This window comes from Microcebus murinus, chromosome 29, assembly GCF_040939455.1.
Source record: "Microcebus murinus isolate Inina chromosome 29, M.murinus_Inina_mat1.0, whole genome shotgun sequence".
Classification (NCBI taxonomy): Eukaryota; Metazoa; Chordata; class Mammalia; order Primates; family Cheirogaleidae; genus Microcebus; species Microcebus murinus.
Genome location: NC_134132.1, coordinates 11349623 through 11368738, shown reverse-complemented (window position 1 = coordinate 11368738; position 19116 = coordinate 11349623). Strand labels below are relative to the sequence as shown.

At 42.0% G+C, this 19116-nt stretch overlaps 1 protein-coding gene and 1 pseudogene across 4 annotated transcripts in view; both read left to right on the top strand.

The window, feature by feature from the left end:
- The first annotated feature begins 966 nt into the window (after nucleotides 1-966).
- LOC142865533 (large ribosomal subunit protein eL34-like) lies at nucleotides 967-1334 on the top strand (annotated as a pseudogene).
- A 652-nt stretch (nucleotides 1335-1986) lies between these two features.
- Nucleotides 1987-19116, top strand: part of NUDT9 (nudix hydrolase 9) — a 35441-nt gene continuing 18311 nt past the window's right edge. The window contains exons 1-8 of one of the 4 annotated variants that reach the window (XM_075998640.1): nucleotides 2260-2375; nucleotides 3798-3836; nucleotides 6362-6601; nucleotides 7318-7413; nucleotides 9991-10077; nucleotides 14384-14495; nucleotides 16163-16309; nucleotides 18361-18445. In XM_075998640.1, the coding sequence (XP_075854755.1) occupies nucleotides 3832-3836; nucleotides 6362-6601; nucleotides 7318-7413; nucleotides 9991-10077; nucleotides 14384-14495; nucleotides 16163-16309; nucleotides 18361-18445 (772 nt within the window). In that variant the 5' untranslated portion in view covers nucleotides 2260-2375; nucleotides 3798-3831. Of the gene's footprint in view, nucleotides 2376-3797; nucleotides 3837-6361; nucleotides 6602-7317; nucleotides 7414-9990; nucleotides 10078-14383; nucleotides 14496-16162; nucleotides 16310-18360; nucleotides 18446-19116 lie in introns of all 4 variants that reach the window. The other 3 variants (XM_075998641.1, XM_012774059.2, XM_075998642.1) reach the window with 3 other exon arrangements.

The window sequence follows — 19116 nt, the reverse complement described above, 5'->3', positions numbered from 1 at the left end:
GGGAGGACTGCTTGAGGCCAGGAGTTCAAGGCCAGCTGAGCAATAGTGAGGCACTATCTTGACAAAAAAATAGAAAAATTAGCTGTTAGTGGTGACTCACAACTACAGTCCCAGCTACTTGGGAGGCTGAGGCAGGAGGATTGCTTGAGCTCAGGAGTTCAAGACCAGCTCTGAGCAAGAGCGAGAAAAAATACAAAGAAATTAGCTGGACAGCTAAAAATATATAGAAAAGATTAGCCAGGCATGGTGGCGCATGCCCGTAGTCCCAGCTACTTGGTGGGCTGAGGCAGGAGGATCACCTGAGCCCAGGAGTTTGAGGTTGCTGTGAGCTAGGCTGACGCCACGGCACTCTAGCCCGGGTGGCAGGGTGAGACTCTGTCTCAAAAATAAATAAATAAATAGAAAATTAGCAATTGAGGCCGGGCGCGATGGCTCACGCCTGTCATCCTAGCACTCTGGGAGGCCGAGGCGGGTGGATTGCTCCAGGTCAGGAGTTCGAAACCAACCTGAGCAAAAGCGAGACCCCGTCTCTACTAAAAATAAAAAAATTGGCCAACTAAAAATACATAGCTCTTTACAATCGGTCACCATCTGAGGTGTTGCAGGCCGAGAGCTCTTAAAACAGTCCTTTGAAGGCCGGGCGCGGTGGCTCATGCCTGTAATCCTAGCACTCTGGGAGGCCGAGGCGGGTGGATTGCTCAAGGTCAGGAGTTCAAAACCAGCCTGAGCGAGACCCTGTCTCTACCATAAAAATAGAAAGAAATTAATTGGCCAACTAAAAATAAATAGAATAAATGAGCCAGGCATGGTGGCGCATGCCTGTAGTCCCAGCTACTCGGGAGGCTGAGGCAGGAGGATCGCTTGAGCCCAGGAGTTGGAGGTTGCTGTGAGCTAGGCTGACGCCACGGCACTCACTCTAGCCTGGGCAACAAAGCGAGACTCTGTCTCAAAAAAAAAAAAGTCCTTTGAGCTAGCGTAGGGGAACTCAAAATGGTCCAACGTTTGACACATCGCCGTAGGCTTTCCTACAACACAGCCTCTAACAAAACTAGGCTGTCCCAAACCCCTGGTAATAGAATTGTTTACCTTTATACCAAGAAGGTTGGGAAAGCACCAAAATCTGCATGTGGCGTGTGCCCAGGTAGACTTTGAGGGGTTCGTGCTGTGAGACCTACAGTTCTTATGAGGTTGTCTAAAACAAAAAAACATGTCAGCAGGGCCTATGTGGTTACACGTGTGCTAAATGTGTTCGTGGCAGGATCAAGCGTGCTTTCCTTACCCAGGAGCAGAAAATCGTTGTGAAGGTGTTGAAGGCACAAGCACAGAGCCAGTAAAGCTAAATGACAAAATGAACCTTTTTTGAGGAATAAAAATTAAAAGGCTTAAAAATAAATAAATAAAAATAAAAATACATAGAAAAAAAAAATTAGCCGGGCATGTAGTCCCAGCTACTCAGGAGGCTGAGGCAGGAGGATCGCTTGAGCCCAGGAGTTGGAGGTTGCTGTGAGCTAGGCTGATGCCACGGCACTCTAGTCTGGGTAACAGAGAGAGACTCTGTCTCAAAAAAAAAAAAAAGAAAAAAAGAAAATTATCAATTGTAACAAACAACTTGGTTTAAAAAAAGAGAAGCGCCTCAAGATGCGAGGATTGGAAGTCTCTTGGCTACCTCCTCTTCGTGTAACTACGTATTATTCAAGAAATGACTAGCTTCTATAACCCCTTCTTGCCTTAAAAAAACAAAACAAAAAACACTAAACTTTTCTCAAATCCCATTTCTTTCCTCTTTCCTTCCTTCCACTTCCTCTTCCCTCTCAGGTTTCCTCAGCTCTCGCGCCGCCTCCGCCTTCCCCTCAGCCGCGCCCCGATTGCGCCTGCGCACACCGGGAGGGTCGTAAAGGAAGGCGCCAGGAACGGCGGCACGACTTCTGTTTCGCTGCCGCAGCCGTAAAGCGTCGCCGCGCGCGCGCTCCGGCCGGCGGGCGGGCAGGCGGGGGCGGTCACGCGGGCCCGGGTTGCAGTTCCCGGCACCTGACGCTGGGAGCGTGGGCGTCACGCGCCGGTTTCGGAGTTCCTCGCTGCGCTGGGGGGGGAAAAAGCGCTTGCTATTCGGAGAGGGCTGTGTGTGTATGTGTGTGTGTTTATGATAGATAACAGATGCAGCCGCTCCGTGTCGGGCGCGCGCGGCGGGCCGCCGGGTCCTAGTGCCGGCCGGGCGCCCGGCGCCGGGGCCCTGAGGCGTGGGCTGGCGGAGCCGCCCGCGGGCCGCTGATGGCCGGACGCTTCCTGGGAAAGGCGTTAGCCGCCGCGTCGCTCTCCGTGGCCTTGGCCTGTGCGGCCGTCGGGTCCTCGTGCCGCCGCGGCGTCCCCGCGTACAGGTATCTCCGTCACCCCTGCAGGTGCCGGCCGCCACTCGGGGGTGGGGACCGGGGCCCTCCCGCGGCTTCGCTCGCGCCCCGCACCTCCGTAACCGCGCGCGCGTTTCCACACACGCTCCCGAAATGCCCCGACCTGCTTTTTTGAGGAGAAAAAACAAAAACAAACAAAAAAAATAGTGGCAGGGGCCTCTCTTTGATCTCTGGAGTTTAAAATTTGCCACCCCGCCCCCCTCCCCCATATAAGTTTGCCGACGTTTGGGATTTGTCACCAGTCTCGATGGCTCTCGTTTGGGGGGCAGTGTTATATTCCCCCGCCACTTTTTATTTTTATTTTTTTTCTTCTGGCCGATACTTAAAACGTTATTATTAAAGTTAATATATACGCACACACAGAGTTTAAAAAATGTAGGAGTGTATAGCGCCTCACACTGCCGCCTCCTTTCTGTTCTTCCCTTGAGCAGTTTATATTCTTTGAGTCAGTATAAACGCCCCCTTTTACCTTCCTGTTTTATGTAGGTAAACAGTCTCTTGAACACATAAAGGTAATGATAATTAGAGCAAAAAGTTAACCTGTTTCCTGAATTGATCTGCATGCTGTTGGTCAGTTATTCTGTTACTTTTTTTTTTTTTTTTTTGGTCCCTTTTCCTTCTTTTGGTGCTTTTTGTCAAACATCCGATGGACACTGTGTTATCTGTGTTTTGTTGAATGTAAGCAATAGGCTTTGTTTTCTCTACACGAGAGGGCTGATTGACTTGTAATTAATGTACTAATTTGAATTGTACTTTTTTTTTTTTTTTTTTTTTTTTTTAGATTTGGAGACAGGGTCTGGCTGTGCTCAGGCAGTGTTCAGGCTGGTGTCGAACCCCTGAAGCAGCAGCTATCCGCCCGTCTCGGCCTCCCAGAAAGCTAGGACGACAGGCGTGAGCCACCGCGCCCGGCTGAATTGTAAAGTTTAGTAAGCCCAAGTTTCTGCTGTGTTCTCACAGTGGGGGTCCTAGCCCTTAATTTTTTAAAAAAACTTTATCCTTTACCTTGTATTGCAGACTTTGTGTTTGGAGGGAAGGAAGAAAACCAGAGTCTTTTCCATGTTAACTGTTCCACTGCCAATTTACCACCTTTGGGCCCACTGACTTTAAGCTTGAACCTCTCTCTAGCTCTTCTAGGAATGGCATCTTTCTGTCACCCTTTTGTGCATAATTTGTTCTACTCTGGTTTTGTAAGTCAGTATGATTCCAGCCATTTTCCACCTTTCTGAAATTGGTTAAAGTCTTATCATTCACTGGGGGCATCGTGTTTGTTTCTGTGGATTTTATTCCCTTTTATGCAACTTTATCTTCTTTCAGTGGGCTTTGGGGAGGGAAGGAAATACACGTATGTGCTCTCTGGAAGTCACTAAGGAAATTTCTGTTAAATGCCACCAGAACAATGTAAAGCTGCGTGGCAGTTATTCTTCCGATGAGGCAGGTGTATCCAGAACCAGAGACTGAATACTGCTTTGGAAGAAAAAGCCAAAATTTAAGCCAACAAATATGTACTGAGTACCTGGTATTTAACACTGCAAAGCATCCTGGGATAAACAAATGTATCATTAAGAATTTTACCACTGATTAATAATCTGGGCAAATCAAGAAAGAGAGTTTTGCAGTTAGTTTTTGTGATTTGATTAGAAAGTTCCAAACGTCGATTTTCTAGAAAAAAGGTAGTATATAAAGATACAGTGAGTGCTTCCAAATTTCCCAACAGGATCGATCAGCAACACGTGTGGAGAACGTGGAGAACGTTGTATATTTCATTCCTGTGAATACATAAAACATGTGTGCGAGCTAAAAATGAAGTGGAGATAGCATAGCATGGTGTTAATGGCCAGGTATTCTGAGCCAGTTTACCTGGATTTGGATCCTTGGTAAACTTATTTAGCCTCTCAGGGCCTTACTGTCCTTATTTCTAAAAGAAGGATAATAGTACCTAAACTCAGGGTTATGAGGATCAAGTGAGTTAATGTATTACAGGGGTTAGAACAGTGTAATCCACATAGCAAGCACTGTATACATTTAGCTATGATTACGACATTATGGTTATTGCAGAGTTCCTTTATGTCAAAGCGTCATGTCGGTATTACATTTCTTCAAGTTTTCCAGTCTTAAGAATTGGTTTTTGCTTTGTAAAATGAACTTTTATCAACTACTTAATTTCCATTAGGCCAAATATATATCTTGCACTTATTTAATAATGCAATAAAAGCCTAGGCTGTATACGTGTATTTTATAAGTATTCTTGTTCTGATACCTTTCAGTGTATTGCATTTAAGCAGCAGATACATTCTTTTTTTTTGAGACAGAGTCTCACTTTGTTGCTCAGGCTAGACTGAGTGCCGTGGTGTCAGCCTCGCTCACAGCAACCTCAATCTGCTGAGCTCAAGCGATCCTCCTGCCTCAGCCTCTGGAGTAGCTGGGACTACAGGCACGCGCCACCACGCCCGGCTGATTTTTTCTATATATATTTTTAGTCGGTCAATTGATTTCTTTCTATTTTTAGTAGAGAGGGGGTCTCGCTCAGGCTGGTTTCGAACGCCTGACCTTGAGCAATCCACCTGCCTCAGCCTCCCAGAGTGCTAGGGATTACAGGCGTGAGCCACTGTGCCCGGCCAGGTATATGGCATTCTTGAAGGTACAACTATGGAGACAATAAAATGACCAGTGGTTGCCTCCCACCAAGGAGTGGGAGGCAGGGAAGGGATGAATTAAGGTAGCACAGGGGAATTTAAAAATAGACTTTGTTTTTTTAGAGCAGTTTTAGGTTCATAGCAAAATGGAGTGGAAGATAGAGATTTCCCATATACCTCCTGCCCCCATACTCTGCATGGATAGCCTTCCCCGTTACCAGTAACCCTGGCAGAGAGGTGCATTTGTTACAATTGAGCCTACATTGGCCCATCATTATCACCCCAAGTCCCGTAGCCCCCATTAGGGTTCACTCTTGGTATTGTAGTTTGCGTTTGGCTACGTGTATAAGGACATGTATCCACCGTTACAAAATTGTAAACATACCACTCTCTGCTTTTGGAGCATGGCAGGGAAACTATTCTGTATGAAACCATAATGGTGGATATATTGTGTATACTGTATACATTGAGGAGGTATAGTAGGCAGTCCTTGTATGTCAGGTTAAGAAGACTTTCATTTTTTATTTTATTTTATTTTTTTAAAATTTTTAAAATTTTTGTTGTCCAGCTCATTTCTTTCTATTTTTAGTAGAGACCAGGTCTCACCCTTGCTTAGGCTGGTCTCGAACTCCTGAACTCAAATGATCCTCCCGCCTCGGCCTCCCAGAGTGCTAGGTTTACAGGTGTGAGCCACCGCACCTGGTCCATATCAAGTTCTTAACACGAGTTAGAGGATAAGGTGCTGATGTGGGTGGAGGTAGAAAGGGGGAAAGGAGGGAAGCAGAGGGAAATGGAAAAGAAGAGGGAATCCTGTAATCCTAGCACTCTGGGAGGCCGAGGCAGGAGGATCGCTCAAGGTCAGGAGTTCGAAACCAGCCTGAGCAAGAGCGAGACCCTGTCTCTACTAAAAAGAGAAAGAAATTAATTGGCCAACTAAAAATATATAGAAAAAATGAGCCGGGCATGGTGGCGCATGCCTGTAGTCCCAGCTACTCGGGAGGAGGCTGAGGCAGGAGGATCGCTTGAGCCCAGGACTTGGAGGTTGCTGTGAGCTAGGCTAATGCCACGGCACTCTAGCTGGGCAACAGAGTGAGACTCTTGTCTAAAAAAAAAAAAAATTTAGCTCTATTTTTAAAATTTTTATATTTTAAAGTCTCTCACAGATGTTGGACTTTTTTATTAATTATCTATTAAAATTTGGATTTTCTGATTTTTAAAAGTTTTCAAAGTTGAGAAGTATGGTTTTGGGTCTTTGAATTGGGTTCCTTAACTAATATATTTTTTGGTATTTACGTAAAACTTTTTTCCTTTTTCTCTCCCCAGAAACTCACTCTCATCCTGTTGGTTTCATCGTAGTTCCGGCACCATGTCTGGCTCTAATGGTTCCAAAGAGAATTCCCACAACAAGGCCCGGACGTCTCCTTACCCAGGTTCAAAGGTTGAGCGCAGCCAGGTTCCTAACGAGAAAGTGGGCTGGCTTGTTGAATGGCAAGACTATAACCCTGTAGAATACACTGCAGTCTCTGTGTTGGCCGGCCCCAGGTGGGCAGATCCTCAGATAAGGTGAGCAGGAAACTACCTTGAGCTGGGTGTAAGACTTTTAGAGAAGGTAATGGTTGCATTTGTAAATTATCTTTTTTGACACCTGAAAAGTCTTTTTTTTTGAGACAGAGTCTCACTCTGTTGCCCGGGTTAGAGTGCTGTGACATCAGCCTCGCTCACAGCAACCTCCAACTCCTGGCCTCAAGCGATCCTCCTGCCTCAGCCTCCCGAGTAGCTGGGACTACAGGCATGCGCCACCATGCCCGGCTCATTTTTTCTATATATTTTTAGCTGGCCAATTAATTTCTTTCTATTTATAGTAGAGATGAGGTCTCACTCTTGCTAAGGCTGGTTTCGAACTCCTGACCGTGAGCGATCCACCCGCCTCGGCCTGCCAGAATGCTAGGATTACATGCGTGAGCCACCACGCTTGGCCAGTAATGTAGACTTTTTTTTGGTAGCATGTAGGAAGAGCTCCAATTCTGCCAGTAATCCTTTCCAGAGGGTTTAATAAATCTAGTAAATATACGTCTTTGTATTCTAAGATATTTTGGTTAAAAAGGTTTTTTTTCCCCCTTAGAAATTCTTTTGAAGGAATAAGATGGATTTGTGAATGAAAACTTAAAAATTTGCTGTTTCAGGAATACTGCTTATGGATAAGAGATCGACTTGCAATATTAAGCTGTTGGTAATCTCGAATCATTATTTCTTATTTTGCATTGGTATTCTCATTACAGCGAACGTAACTTTTCTCCCAAGTTTAACGAAAAGGATGGGCATATTGAGAGAAAGAGCCAGAATGGCCTGTATGAGATCGAAAATGGAAGACCTAGGTAGGTGTTGGGAATGGAACATCTTACAAATGGGTCTTTGAAAGGTTGGAAAGATAGTTAACATTTATAAAATGCTTGCAAATGCCAGACATTGTATAAGAGAACTTATGTATGTGATCTAACTAAATCTTCACAATAAACCTTGAAGGTGGATAGTTTTAGTTCCATTTTACAGATAAAAGAGAGTGTACATGTTTGCATACAGCTAGTACCATTTTTCCCCAAAAATAAGACAGGGTCTTCTATTTATTTTTCCTCAAGAAGACACCCTAGGGCTTATTTTCAGGGCATGTGTTATTTCTTTTAAGTACGGTACAACCATCTACATTTATTCAAACACAGTGAAGTCGTCTTCTGGAACATCATCCTCACTCTCCAGACCCCGAAACCCATCCTGAATGTCTTGCGGCTCTATTTGCTTTAGAGCCACCGGCCCCGATCTCTCCTGTAGCACTAGAGCTCTCACGGGGCGGATGAGAAGGGCTGCTCCTGTTCTTTCCCGCTCCGTGACGACACGCGTGGGTTGTGCGCTGCACAGCCACGCCCGTCACTAGGGCTGATTTTCATAGCCACGCCCATCACCAGGGCTGATTTTCATAGCCATGCCCCTCACTAGGGCTGATTTTCATAGCCACGCCCATCACCAGGGCTGATTTTCATAGCCATGCCCAGCACCAGGGCTGATTTTCATAGCCATGCCCCTCACTAGGGCTGATTTTCATAGCCACGCCCAGCACTAGGGCTGATTTTCATAGCCACGCCCAGCACTAGGGCTGATTTTCATAGCCACGCCCAGCACTAGGGCTGATTTTAGTGGTAGGGCTTCTATTGCACAGGTACTTAGACATCCTGCTAGGGCTTATTTTATGGGGAGGGCTTATTTTGGCGGAAACACGGTAATACAACTAGCAAGCAGCAGAGGCAGATTTGAATGCATCTTTTTGTAACTGTGCCTTAAAGGCAGAAATTATTAATAAACAGAGAAAGGATTGAAAACGATGTTTGGTGGTTATTTATTATGGTATTGTGTCTTTTTTTTTTTTTTTTTTTTTTTTTTTATTACCACCTAAAACTCCAGGGCATTTTTTTTTTCTTTTTTTTTTTTCTTTTTTATTATGTGTCTTTTCAACATTTGTATAAATTTAGTGGGTTCAAGTGCAAATCTGTTAAATGAGTATATTGTGCAGTGGGGAAGTCTGAGCCTTTGGTGTATCCTTCACCAGAATAGCACATACATTGTATCCATTGAGTAATTTCTCAACACCCATCTTCTTTCTGCCCTCCCACCTTTCCAAGCCTCCAGGGTCTAGTATTCCACACTCTGTGTACACGTTACTTAACTGCCACTTATAAGTGAAACCTGTGGTATATGACTTTCTGTTTGAGTTGTTTCCCTTAATATCATGGTCTCCAGTTCCATCCATGTTGATGCAAAAGACATGAAATAAAAATACTTAGGCGTGCCTCTTTAATACTGGATTATGGCATTAAGTTAAATAGTTGACATTTATTTATTATTTATTTATTTTTAATTTTTTTATTAATACATATTTTTTCATTTTATTATTATTATTTTTCTCTCATGAACTTATCTTGTAGGATAACATATAATTTTTTTTTTTTTGAGACAGAGTCTCGCTCTGTTGCCCAGGCTAGAATGAGTGCCATGGCATCAGCCTACCTCACAGCAACCTCAAACTCCTGGGCTCAGGCAATCCTCCTGCCTCAGCCTCCCGAGTAGCTGGGACTACAGGCATGGGCCACCACGCCCGGCTAATTTTTTCTGTATATATGTTAGTTGGCCAATTAATTTCTTTCTGTTTATAGTAGAGACAGGGTCTCGCTCTTGCTAAGGCTGGTTTCGAACTCCTGACCTCGAGCGATCTGCCCGCCTCGGCCTCCCAGAGTGCTAGGATTACAGGCGTGGGCCTCCCAGAGTGCTAGGATTACAGGCGTGAGCCACCCAGAACGGCCTTGACATTTTTTTTTAATAAAAGCTTTTAGTATACTTGAAATCTATGGTATCTTAAGTAATACTAATACCTTTATTATATGCTACAAAAATATGTAATGCCGATAATAAAAATCCAGAAACCACTGAGGAAAATAGACTTAAAGATGTAACAGGACCAGCTTTAGCAGGAAGGGTTGTCAGAGAGTAGAGTAGGAGAGGAGAATGATGACAAAGGGAAGAGGAGGTGGCAGTATCCCAGAAGGTAAATGGTAATTGTTTTAGAGATAGATGATTAGGCGTAGATCATTCTAAGAGTTCAGTAAGGTTCTAGTTTGAATTTAGGAATATAGATAAAAAGTGAAACAAATTCCTACCCTGTAGAACCACTTTGGAAAATGAGATCCTCCTCCTGGATCCCATCCAGAGTTTAACACATGCGCAAAAGAAAAATTCAATGGCAATAGAATGATGTATGTCATTTCAGTGCCAGGTATGTTACATCTGGTTGCAAGGCAATACTATTCTCTTCTTATTGCTTCTCACAATCTACTTTATCTTGGGCCATATTAAGTCGGGTTAAGAACGATAAACACACTCAATTGATTTTATGTTTCTTTCCTCAGAAATCCCGCAGGACGGACGGGGCTGGTCGGCCGGGGGCTTTTGGGGCGCTGGGGGCCCAATCACGCTGCGGATCCCATCATAACCCGGTAAGACCCAGATAAAACACTCTAGTAGCAAAGAGCTGAGTGATGGGAAAAATACCAGTTATAGCCGTGTGTGTGTATGTGTGTTTTATGCATGTATATATGTATACACATGAATATGTGTGTTTGTGAGTCTGTGTGTGCGTGCAGTCATGCATCACACGAGGATATGTTCTGAGAAATGCATTGTTGGTGGTTCCGTTGTGCAGACATCGTGGAGCGTAGTTACACAAACTTAGATGGCAAAGCCTACTACACAGCCCTGTTGCTTCTTGGCTCCAAACCTGTACACTGTGTTACTGTACCGAATACCGTAGGCAGTTACAACATGGTAGTCAGTTGTGTATCTAAACATAGAAAAGGTTCAGCAAAAATACAGTGTAAAAGATAAAAAATGGCACGCCTATATAGGGCACTTAACCATGAATGTAGGACTGGAAGTTGCTCTGGGTGAGTGAGTAGTGAGTGAATCTGAAGGCCTAGGTCATTATGAAATGCTGCTGTAGACTTTATAAACACTGTACAGTTAGGCTATCCTAAATTCCTAACAATTTTTTTTTCTTTAATCATTAGCCTTAGGTTGCTGTAACTTTTTTACTTTATACACTTTTATTTTATTTATTTTTATTTTTTTATTATTATGATAAAAAGTTGACTGGCCAATTTTTTCTATTTTTAGTAGAGATGGGGTCTCGCTCTTGCTCAGGCTGGTCTGCAACTCCTGACCTTGAGCGATCCTCCCACCTTGGCCTCCCAGAGTGCTAGGATTACAGGCGTGAGCCACCGTGCACAGCCTACTTTATACACTGTTAAATTTTTGTTAATTTTTGACTCTTTCACAATATCCCTTAGCTTACAACACAAACACATTGCTTAGCTGTACAAAAATGTTTTCTTGGCCGGGCGTGGTGGCTCACGCATGTAATCCTAGCTCTCTGGGAGGCCAAGGTAGGCGGATTGCTCAAGGTCAGTAGTTCAAAACCAGCCTGAGCAAGAGCGAGACCCCGAGACCCCGTCTCTACTATAAATAGAAAGAAATTAATTGGCCAACTGATATATATATAAAAAAATTAGCCGGGCATGGTGGCGCATGCCTGTAGTCCCAGCTACTCGGGAGGCTGAGGCAGGAGGATCGCTCGAGCCCAGGAGTTGGAGGTTGCTGTGAGCTAGGCTGACGCCAAGGCACTCACTCTAGCCTGGACAACAAGAGACTCTGTCTCAAAAAAAAAAAAAAAAAGTTTTCTTTTTTTTTTCCATTTATTTATTTATTTTTATTTGGGCATATTATGGGGGTACAGATTTTAAGGTTTCAATAAATGCCCTTCCCCCCTCCCCCCACAAGTCTGAGTTTCCAGCATGACCATCCCCCAGATGGTGCACATCTCACTCATTATGTATGTATATACCCGCCCCCTTCCCCCATGTTTTCTTTTTTTATAGCCTTATTCTACAAGCTTTTTTTCCCTTTTAAAAATCATTTCTTTTCTTTTTAAACTTTTTAGTTAAAAACTAAGACAAAACACACACAGTAGCCTAGGCCTACCCAGGGTGAAGATCATTGCTATTACTGTCTTCCACCTCTGTCCCTGCCCGCGGGACCTTTTGTTACTCGCAGGGGGCGAGGGGGACCGTGCCTGAAAGAGATGGGCGAGAGAAAGGAACGAGAGCAAGCAAAGGGTTGTCAAGGTCTACTTTACTTGGAATTTTAGTAGGTTTTATATACAGAAACAAGGAAGTAGAAACAGAAAAATAAAGTGGGGGGGATGATGAGGCTTGGGTGTGGGCTAATTAGCCCCAATCAGCATCCCAATGGCACCAGAAGCTGTTTGTGATGGATCACTCAACCCCAACCTGGCAGGGGGTCAGGAACAATTGCAGGTGGCATGCCCTGGAGCAAGCACGTCATGGAATGCATTCTTCTCGGAACTATAGCTGGGGGCTGGGTGCTATTTTCGTCTTAGGCTATTTTTCAGGGCGAGGCCTGTGCAGTAGGACAAGTCCTTGGAATGTGGAGGGTCTTAGTCTCCAACACACCTCCACATCATGTCCCCCTGGAAGGTCTTCAGGGGCAGTAACATACATGGAGCTGTCATCCCCTCTGATAACAAAATCTTCTGGATACCTCCCGAAGGACCTGCCTGAGGCTGTTTTATAGTTAACCTTTTTTCTTCAAATGTAGGAGTCCATTCTAAAATAACAATAAATATGCTCATAATGGTAGGCTAAAAGAAAATACAAAATTAAAAAAAGAATAAACAAAAAACAATTAAAAAATGAAATAACAATAAAAAGTATGGAACAGTAAATACGTAAGCCAGTAACAGTCATTTATTGTCGTCATCAGGTATTATGGATTGTTCGTAATTGCATGTATTTTATGCAATTTTATACAACTGGCAACGCAGTGGATTTATTTACACGAGACTTACCACAAACGTGTTGAATGATACATTGGGCTAGGATATTACAATGGCTACGACATCACTAGGCGAAAGGAGTTTTTTAGCTTGGTTGTAATTTTATGGGACCACCGTTGTATATGTGGTCTGTTACTGACCACAATGTCCTTATGTGACACATGACTGTGTATATGTATATACAAACACATGCTCTCTTATATACATATGTACATATGCACACACACGTACGTAACGTATATTTTAGAGGGATTTTGTGTAATATAGTGATGTAAGTACAAAGCTATAGTTTTATGTTATATAACGTTAGGCATTATCTTAATTCCATTTGAACATGTATTTATTTATTGAACATCTGTTTGTTTTCAGGCATTTTAGCGGATATGTAAAAACATAAGAATCCTAGGTTTTGGTTCTTTGTCGTTAAAAAGCTATAGCTTCATTTGCAAGACGGAAAATATGAATTGAGAAAACATATCCGATACGATCAAGTAATCTGGGTGATACAGGATGCTTTAGAAGATTAGAAGATTGGATGTGAGGCATGACCATGGTAAAACTGGAACACCCAAGAAAGGCGTTGTCAAGGAGGTAGATTTGAGTTGAACTTGAATGTTGGCTAGGGAAACAGGAAGAGGCCTAAGAAAAAAAGATATTAACAGTGTTAATATCTGTTTGAGTATTGAGACCAGCTTGCTTGAAACAGAAGATATTAATACTTGTAGGAGCATCGTGGGTGATAAATGAAACTTAAAATTAATTTGTGTGCAACTTTATTATGGAGAATATTAAACGCTAAAGTTTAGGAGTATGAGCTCAGGCCGTAGAAGGTTTCAGAACAGGGAAAAAGTATTCTTGTTCCGAGGCAGACCTACCTGGTCAGCCAAATCATTATTCAGGAAGTCTCATGATGAATCAGAACTAAGAAGGCAGGTGAATCTGATGTTTAGATCGAGCCATCTCCGTAGGAATCGTCTTTGCGCTGCAGCTGGAATGTTCTGTCATCCTCTTTTATTTTTTTACTTTTAGGATTCACTGACAAATCTTCCTCACATGGAATTGTCACTTTACTTCTTTAAATAGCACAGATATCTTCGATATTTTTACTTTTCTGGTTTTGATATTTTGGGGGCCTTCCTTTCTTCAAGAAGACTTTGTTTTTCTCTGATCCGAGTTATAATGATTTGATAACTCTAAGAAGGCAGCTTATTTTCAAGTTACTGGAAAAGGCGCCCATACTCACCCAGTCTTACTCTTTTTCTTGCAATCCCCTGCCAAAAAGGATCTTTATTCCACCCCCAATTTTACCTTCCATCTATCCATCCACACACCTGCTTGCTTATTTACCTGTCAACTTATCTATTCATCTGCAATTCCCTTAGAAGCTTTGTGGTTTAAATGATGTGGGAAAAGTGAATATATTCCTATGATGAACTTAGGCAAAAAAATATTAATGGCAGTATCAGTTTCTTTCCAATTTTGGTGAGGCTGGCTAAAAACAGGGAGGTGTGAAACATTTGGAGCAGAAATGTGGTCCTAGGGAAGGGACAGGAAGCGGAAAAGGGAAGCCAGAGACTCAAAAGTTAGCATCTAATTAGCTTATCTTTATCCATGGTAGACCAGATACCCGCTGGGAGTATGTGTGGCAATTGTATGTCAAGTTGTTTTGAAATGGTAGACTTTTTGAGCTTAACTTTTGTTAGGGAGAATCATTATCCTTTATATAATGTGTGTGTGTGTATATATATATATATTTAAACTAGCTGATTTGAGGTAAATTTATATATACTCTGATATAAAGAAAGAGACATCTTTCTAACTTTGTCCCAAGCTTGAGATAGGACCTTAGTCTTGGTTGTAAATCAGTTATGATTTCACATTACTATTCACAGGTGGAAAAGAGACAGCAGTGGAAATAAAATCGCCCATCCTGTTTCTGGGAAACACATCCTACAGTTTGTTGCAATAAAAAGGAAAGACTGCGGAGAGTGGGCCATCCCAGGGGTGAGCGTTAAAATGAAATCAAATTCATGTTTAAGTGCTTGTTAGTGGTTTTACTTACGGCAACAAGGTTATTGTTTGTGCATATTTTCTACCCCACGTGTTTCTCCCCAGGTCAAGTAGTCATTCTTTTGTCTTTCATCCCTGTAACAAAGTGTCATTGTCGGTGACAGTTTAGGATAATCCGAGGCCATTAGAATCTAATTCTGGTACCTTCGGGAAAGAACATAGGCTTTGGAGTTAGATCTAGTCTTGTGTTCTGGCCTTTCCTCTGACAATTGGGTTATAAGGAGTTCAGGCCCTCATCTTTAAAACAAAGGTATCTACCTCCCAGGGTTACTAGAGATAGCATATAAACACATGGTATACAGGCCAGGCGCCGTGGCTCACGCCTGTAATCCTAGCACTCTGGGAGGCCGAGGCAGGTGGATCGTTTGAGTTCAGGAGTTTGAGACCAGCCTGAGCAAGAGTGAGACCTCATCTCTACTAAAAATAGGAAGAAATTAATTGGCCAACTAAAAATATATAGAAAAAATTAGCCGGGCATGGTGGCGCATGCCTGTAGTCCCAGCTACTTGGGAGGCTGAGGCAGGAGGATCGCTTGAGCCAAGGAGATTGAGGTTGCTGTGAGCGAGGCTGACGCCATGGCACTTTAGCCTGGGCAACAGAGTGAGACTCTTGTCTCAAAAAAAAAAAAAGGAAAGGCTTTTCTGTGGAGGTCACATTTGTTTTTGGCTAATTTCTATGAGCCAGATAGTCAGACTTCACTTATGCTGAGAGCAATGACATAATAATGATTTCATCTTAGGATCTTCTATTTTTATCGTTATTTGAAATTCTTATCAAGCAGGGAACTGTTGTCATTGATATTTTGAGAGTTACTCATCTCATGAGTGTATTTTGAGTATCTTTTGTCAGCTAATATTTCAGACATTGGGGATACAACAGAGCAACCAAAACAAACATCCCTGTCTTTTGGTGCTCACATTCTAGTAGGAGAGACAGATATTATAAGATAAATAAAATAAATTCAACATATTGTATGTTAGAAGGGGATAAACATTAAGAAAGAAACTTAAGCAAGATAGAGGACTAAGAAGTGTTTGAGAGTTCACAGTTTTAGACAGGGAAGTTAGAGACAGCCTCCCTGAGAAGATGACATTTGACTAAAGACCTGAGGGATGTAAATGAGTGAGCCATGTGGATATCCGGGGAAAAGCATCTTGGATAGATTTCAAAGCAGGTGCAAAGGCCCTGTGGTAGGAGGATGTCTGGCATGTCCTGGGGAATATGGAGGAAGTTGTGTGGCTGGAACAGAATGAACAATGAGGGAAGAGTCAATTTGCTGTATTCTTTCTTGCCTCCAGGCCGCCTTTCCTTAGTTTGAGTTTGGAACGTGCCAGGAAATTAATTTGATTGGCCCAATTTGCCATAGGCTATAGCCTTGGACCATTTCCATAGTGAAATATATAAGGTATCCTATATTGGCTGCTTCCATTAGAAACAGATGGTTTAGAGAAGAGCATGTCACAGAGGAATGGGGACATCACACAGGAATGTTATGGGCAGATAAAATAATAAATGTCCACTGTACCATTCAATAAATATTTGTTGAAGATTCAAGGCTTATTACCTTTTTTTTTTTTTTTTTTTTTAAATATAACTCTTAGGGGATGGTGGATCCAGGAGAAAAGATCAGTGCCACATTGAAAAGAGAATTTGGTGAGGAAGCTCTCAACTCCTTACAGAAATCCAGTGCTGAGAAGAGAGAACTAGAGGAACAGCTGCACAAACTCTTCAGCCAAGAACATCTAGTGGTAAGAAATGGTCATTCCTAGGCGGGATTTAGTCCTGTGGATTAATGAAAGTGAATCACTCTGGGTGGCCGAGACGGGAGGATTGCTCAAGGTCAGGAGTTCGAGACCAGCCTCAGCAAGAGCGAGACCCCACCTCTACTATAAATAGAAAGAAATTAATTGGCCAACTAAAAATATATTAAAAAAAATGAGCCGGGCGTGGTGGCGCATGCCTGTAGTCCCAGCTACTCGGGAGGCTGAGGCAGGAGGATCGCTTGAGCCCAGGAGTTGGAGGCTGCTGTGAGCTAGGCTGATGCCACGGCACTCTAGCCTGGGCAACAGAGTGAGACTCTATCTCAATAAAAAAAAAAAGAAAAAGATAGAAAGTGAGTCAAAGCTTGCCTATAAATCTAGTAGGTCCTTCTCTTAAGAAAATGGAATACAAGTTTATTTGAAATATATTCATAAAAATAAATTATAGATCTTTACTGTAAATAGATTTCTATTTAAAGTTTTTTTTTTTTTTTTTGAGACAGAGTCTCACTTTTTGTTGCCCTGGCTAGAGTGAGTGCCGTGGTGTCAGCCTAGCTCACAGCAACCTCAAACTCCTGGGCTCAAATGATCCTCCTGTCTCAGCCTCCCAAGTAGCTGGGACTACAGGCATGCGCCACCATGCCCGGCTAATTTTTTTGTATATATATTTTTAGTTGGTCAATTAATTTCTTTCTATTTTTAGTAGAGATGGGGTCTCGCTCAGGATGGTTTCGAACTCCCAACCTTGAGCAATCCGCCCGCCTCGGCCTCCCAGAGTGCTAGGATTACAGGCGTGAGCCACTGCGCCCGACCTTCTATTTAAAGTTTTATAGCTCAACTTTAGGTCAATTATATCATTTATTATATTAATAGTACTTTTTTCCTCTTACTTTTTCTTTACACTATGTGAGCTAATGTAGCAGACTATTTTCCTACATGCTGAGTACCCATTTAACAGAAAACCTTTTTCTAAAGGTTATAAATGAATTCACTCTTGAATTCATGAATTCACTCTTTCTGAAAGGACATTTACATTTTAAATGATGTTATACAGAGTGTTATCTAGTTGATGACCATTTAAGTCTCATGTCTGTTTTGTCTGTATAATATCCATGATTTTTAATAAATAACCTTGTAAGATATGTGTGCACTAATAATAAGGAAAATGATAGTTTTCATTTTTGCTGGCTTTTGTTTGGATCGCTTCGTTCTCTTTTCAGAATTGGGATTTCTTAATTCATTATCTATATAGTCCAGACTTGGGGGGATCACATTTGTGTTAGCTGACTAGATTCAAATCTTTTCATGTATTGATAGCTTAGATATATTAATCTTTAGTTTTATTTACAAATCTCCTTTGTTTAACTAGAAGAATCTACTTTTATATTTATGAGACTATGATCACAGGAATTATTAATACACAATTTATGGACCCTTTTAAAAAATCGTATGTCCCAAATCTGACTATTCCAAATTCTGAAATTAGAGTCCGAGTTGTTGAGGGTTTTATGAATTTTGAAACTGCCTCAAAAGAGAATATTAATCCCTGGGAAATCTGAGACAAGTGTGTGGAATGCTACTTTGAAGGTTCTATGTATTTATATTTCTTTTAAAAAATTTTTTTGCTAAAAAACACAATAGAAAATTTCCCATCTGAACCATTAAGTGGCCAGCTCAGTAGTGTTCAAGTATGTTTGTGTCGCTGTGCAACAAGATATTTGCATTTCTGAACCTAGTGAAGGGAATGAGTATGGTTCTGCCCCACTCATTCCTGTTCCTGGGGCAGGGGTGCCCCAGTGAAGGGAAGAAGGACCCCCAAACTCGCCAGGTGGGTTCTTGGCTTCACAGGGGAAAGAATTGGAGAGCGAGCCAACTAGCGACAGAGAGCTTATTGAGAGAGACAGACAGTCTGGGATCGGCCAAGATGGCTGCACTTGCGCTCTCTCAGCCATCTCTCTCACTCCGTCCTTTTCTGCCTTATCCTTGCATTATTGCACCTTGCGCTTTAAAAAAAAAAATCTGTCTCCTTTCAAAAATAGATTTATAAAGGATACGTTGATGACCCTCGAAACACTGACAATGCATGGATGGAGACAGAGGCTGTGAATTACCATGATGAGACAGGTAATTTTATATTCATGTTTATTAAACTGACTGAGGATCAATTTAAGCCCCTAGCCGACTAGGGTATGATGAAATCTGGGCTATTGTAGCATCTTAAGCCAATTAGCTATTGATTTTTGGATTGTATTTATATGAAAGCAAAATTATTGGTATTATTAATCAAAGAATACATAGAAGAAAGCTTCAAAAATGTTATCACCAGCGACTAAATTTCTTTAATTCATTGGTAACATATGAAATTAAGGTTGAATCTATGGGCTAAAATTATGTGCTTTGAAGTTGTGAGATTATTTGTATAATTCCGTCTTTGTAAAATAAAAACAAGCAACTGGAGATTTGGGTAGGAAGTATGGCAAAGGAAAAGGAAATGAGATTTATATCTTACTGTTTGAAATATTTTTACAGTAAGCATGGATTATCCAAACAGAAAAACAATACCAAAATAATTCCAAGAACTGCAAAAATTTTAAATGAGTGCTTTTTCTGGTCCACAGGTTTTAAAATTTTATGGGGAGAGTCAAATCTGTTATTACAAAAAGAGAAGGGAAATCTGCTATATTAAAAATTAATTTGATCTTAATTTACACATTGAATGGCTTCCCTTGAAACATTTTGTCGTTAAATTGGATGACCTTTTAAGCATCTGCTTTCATCTGCAGCATAATAAAATG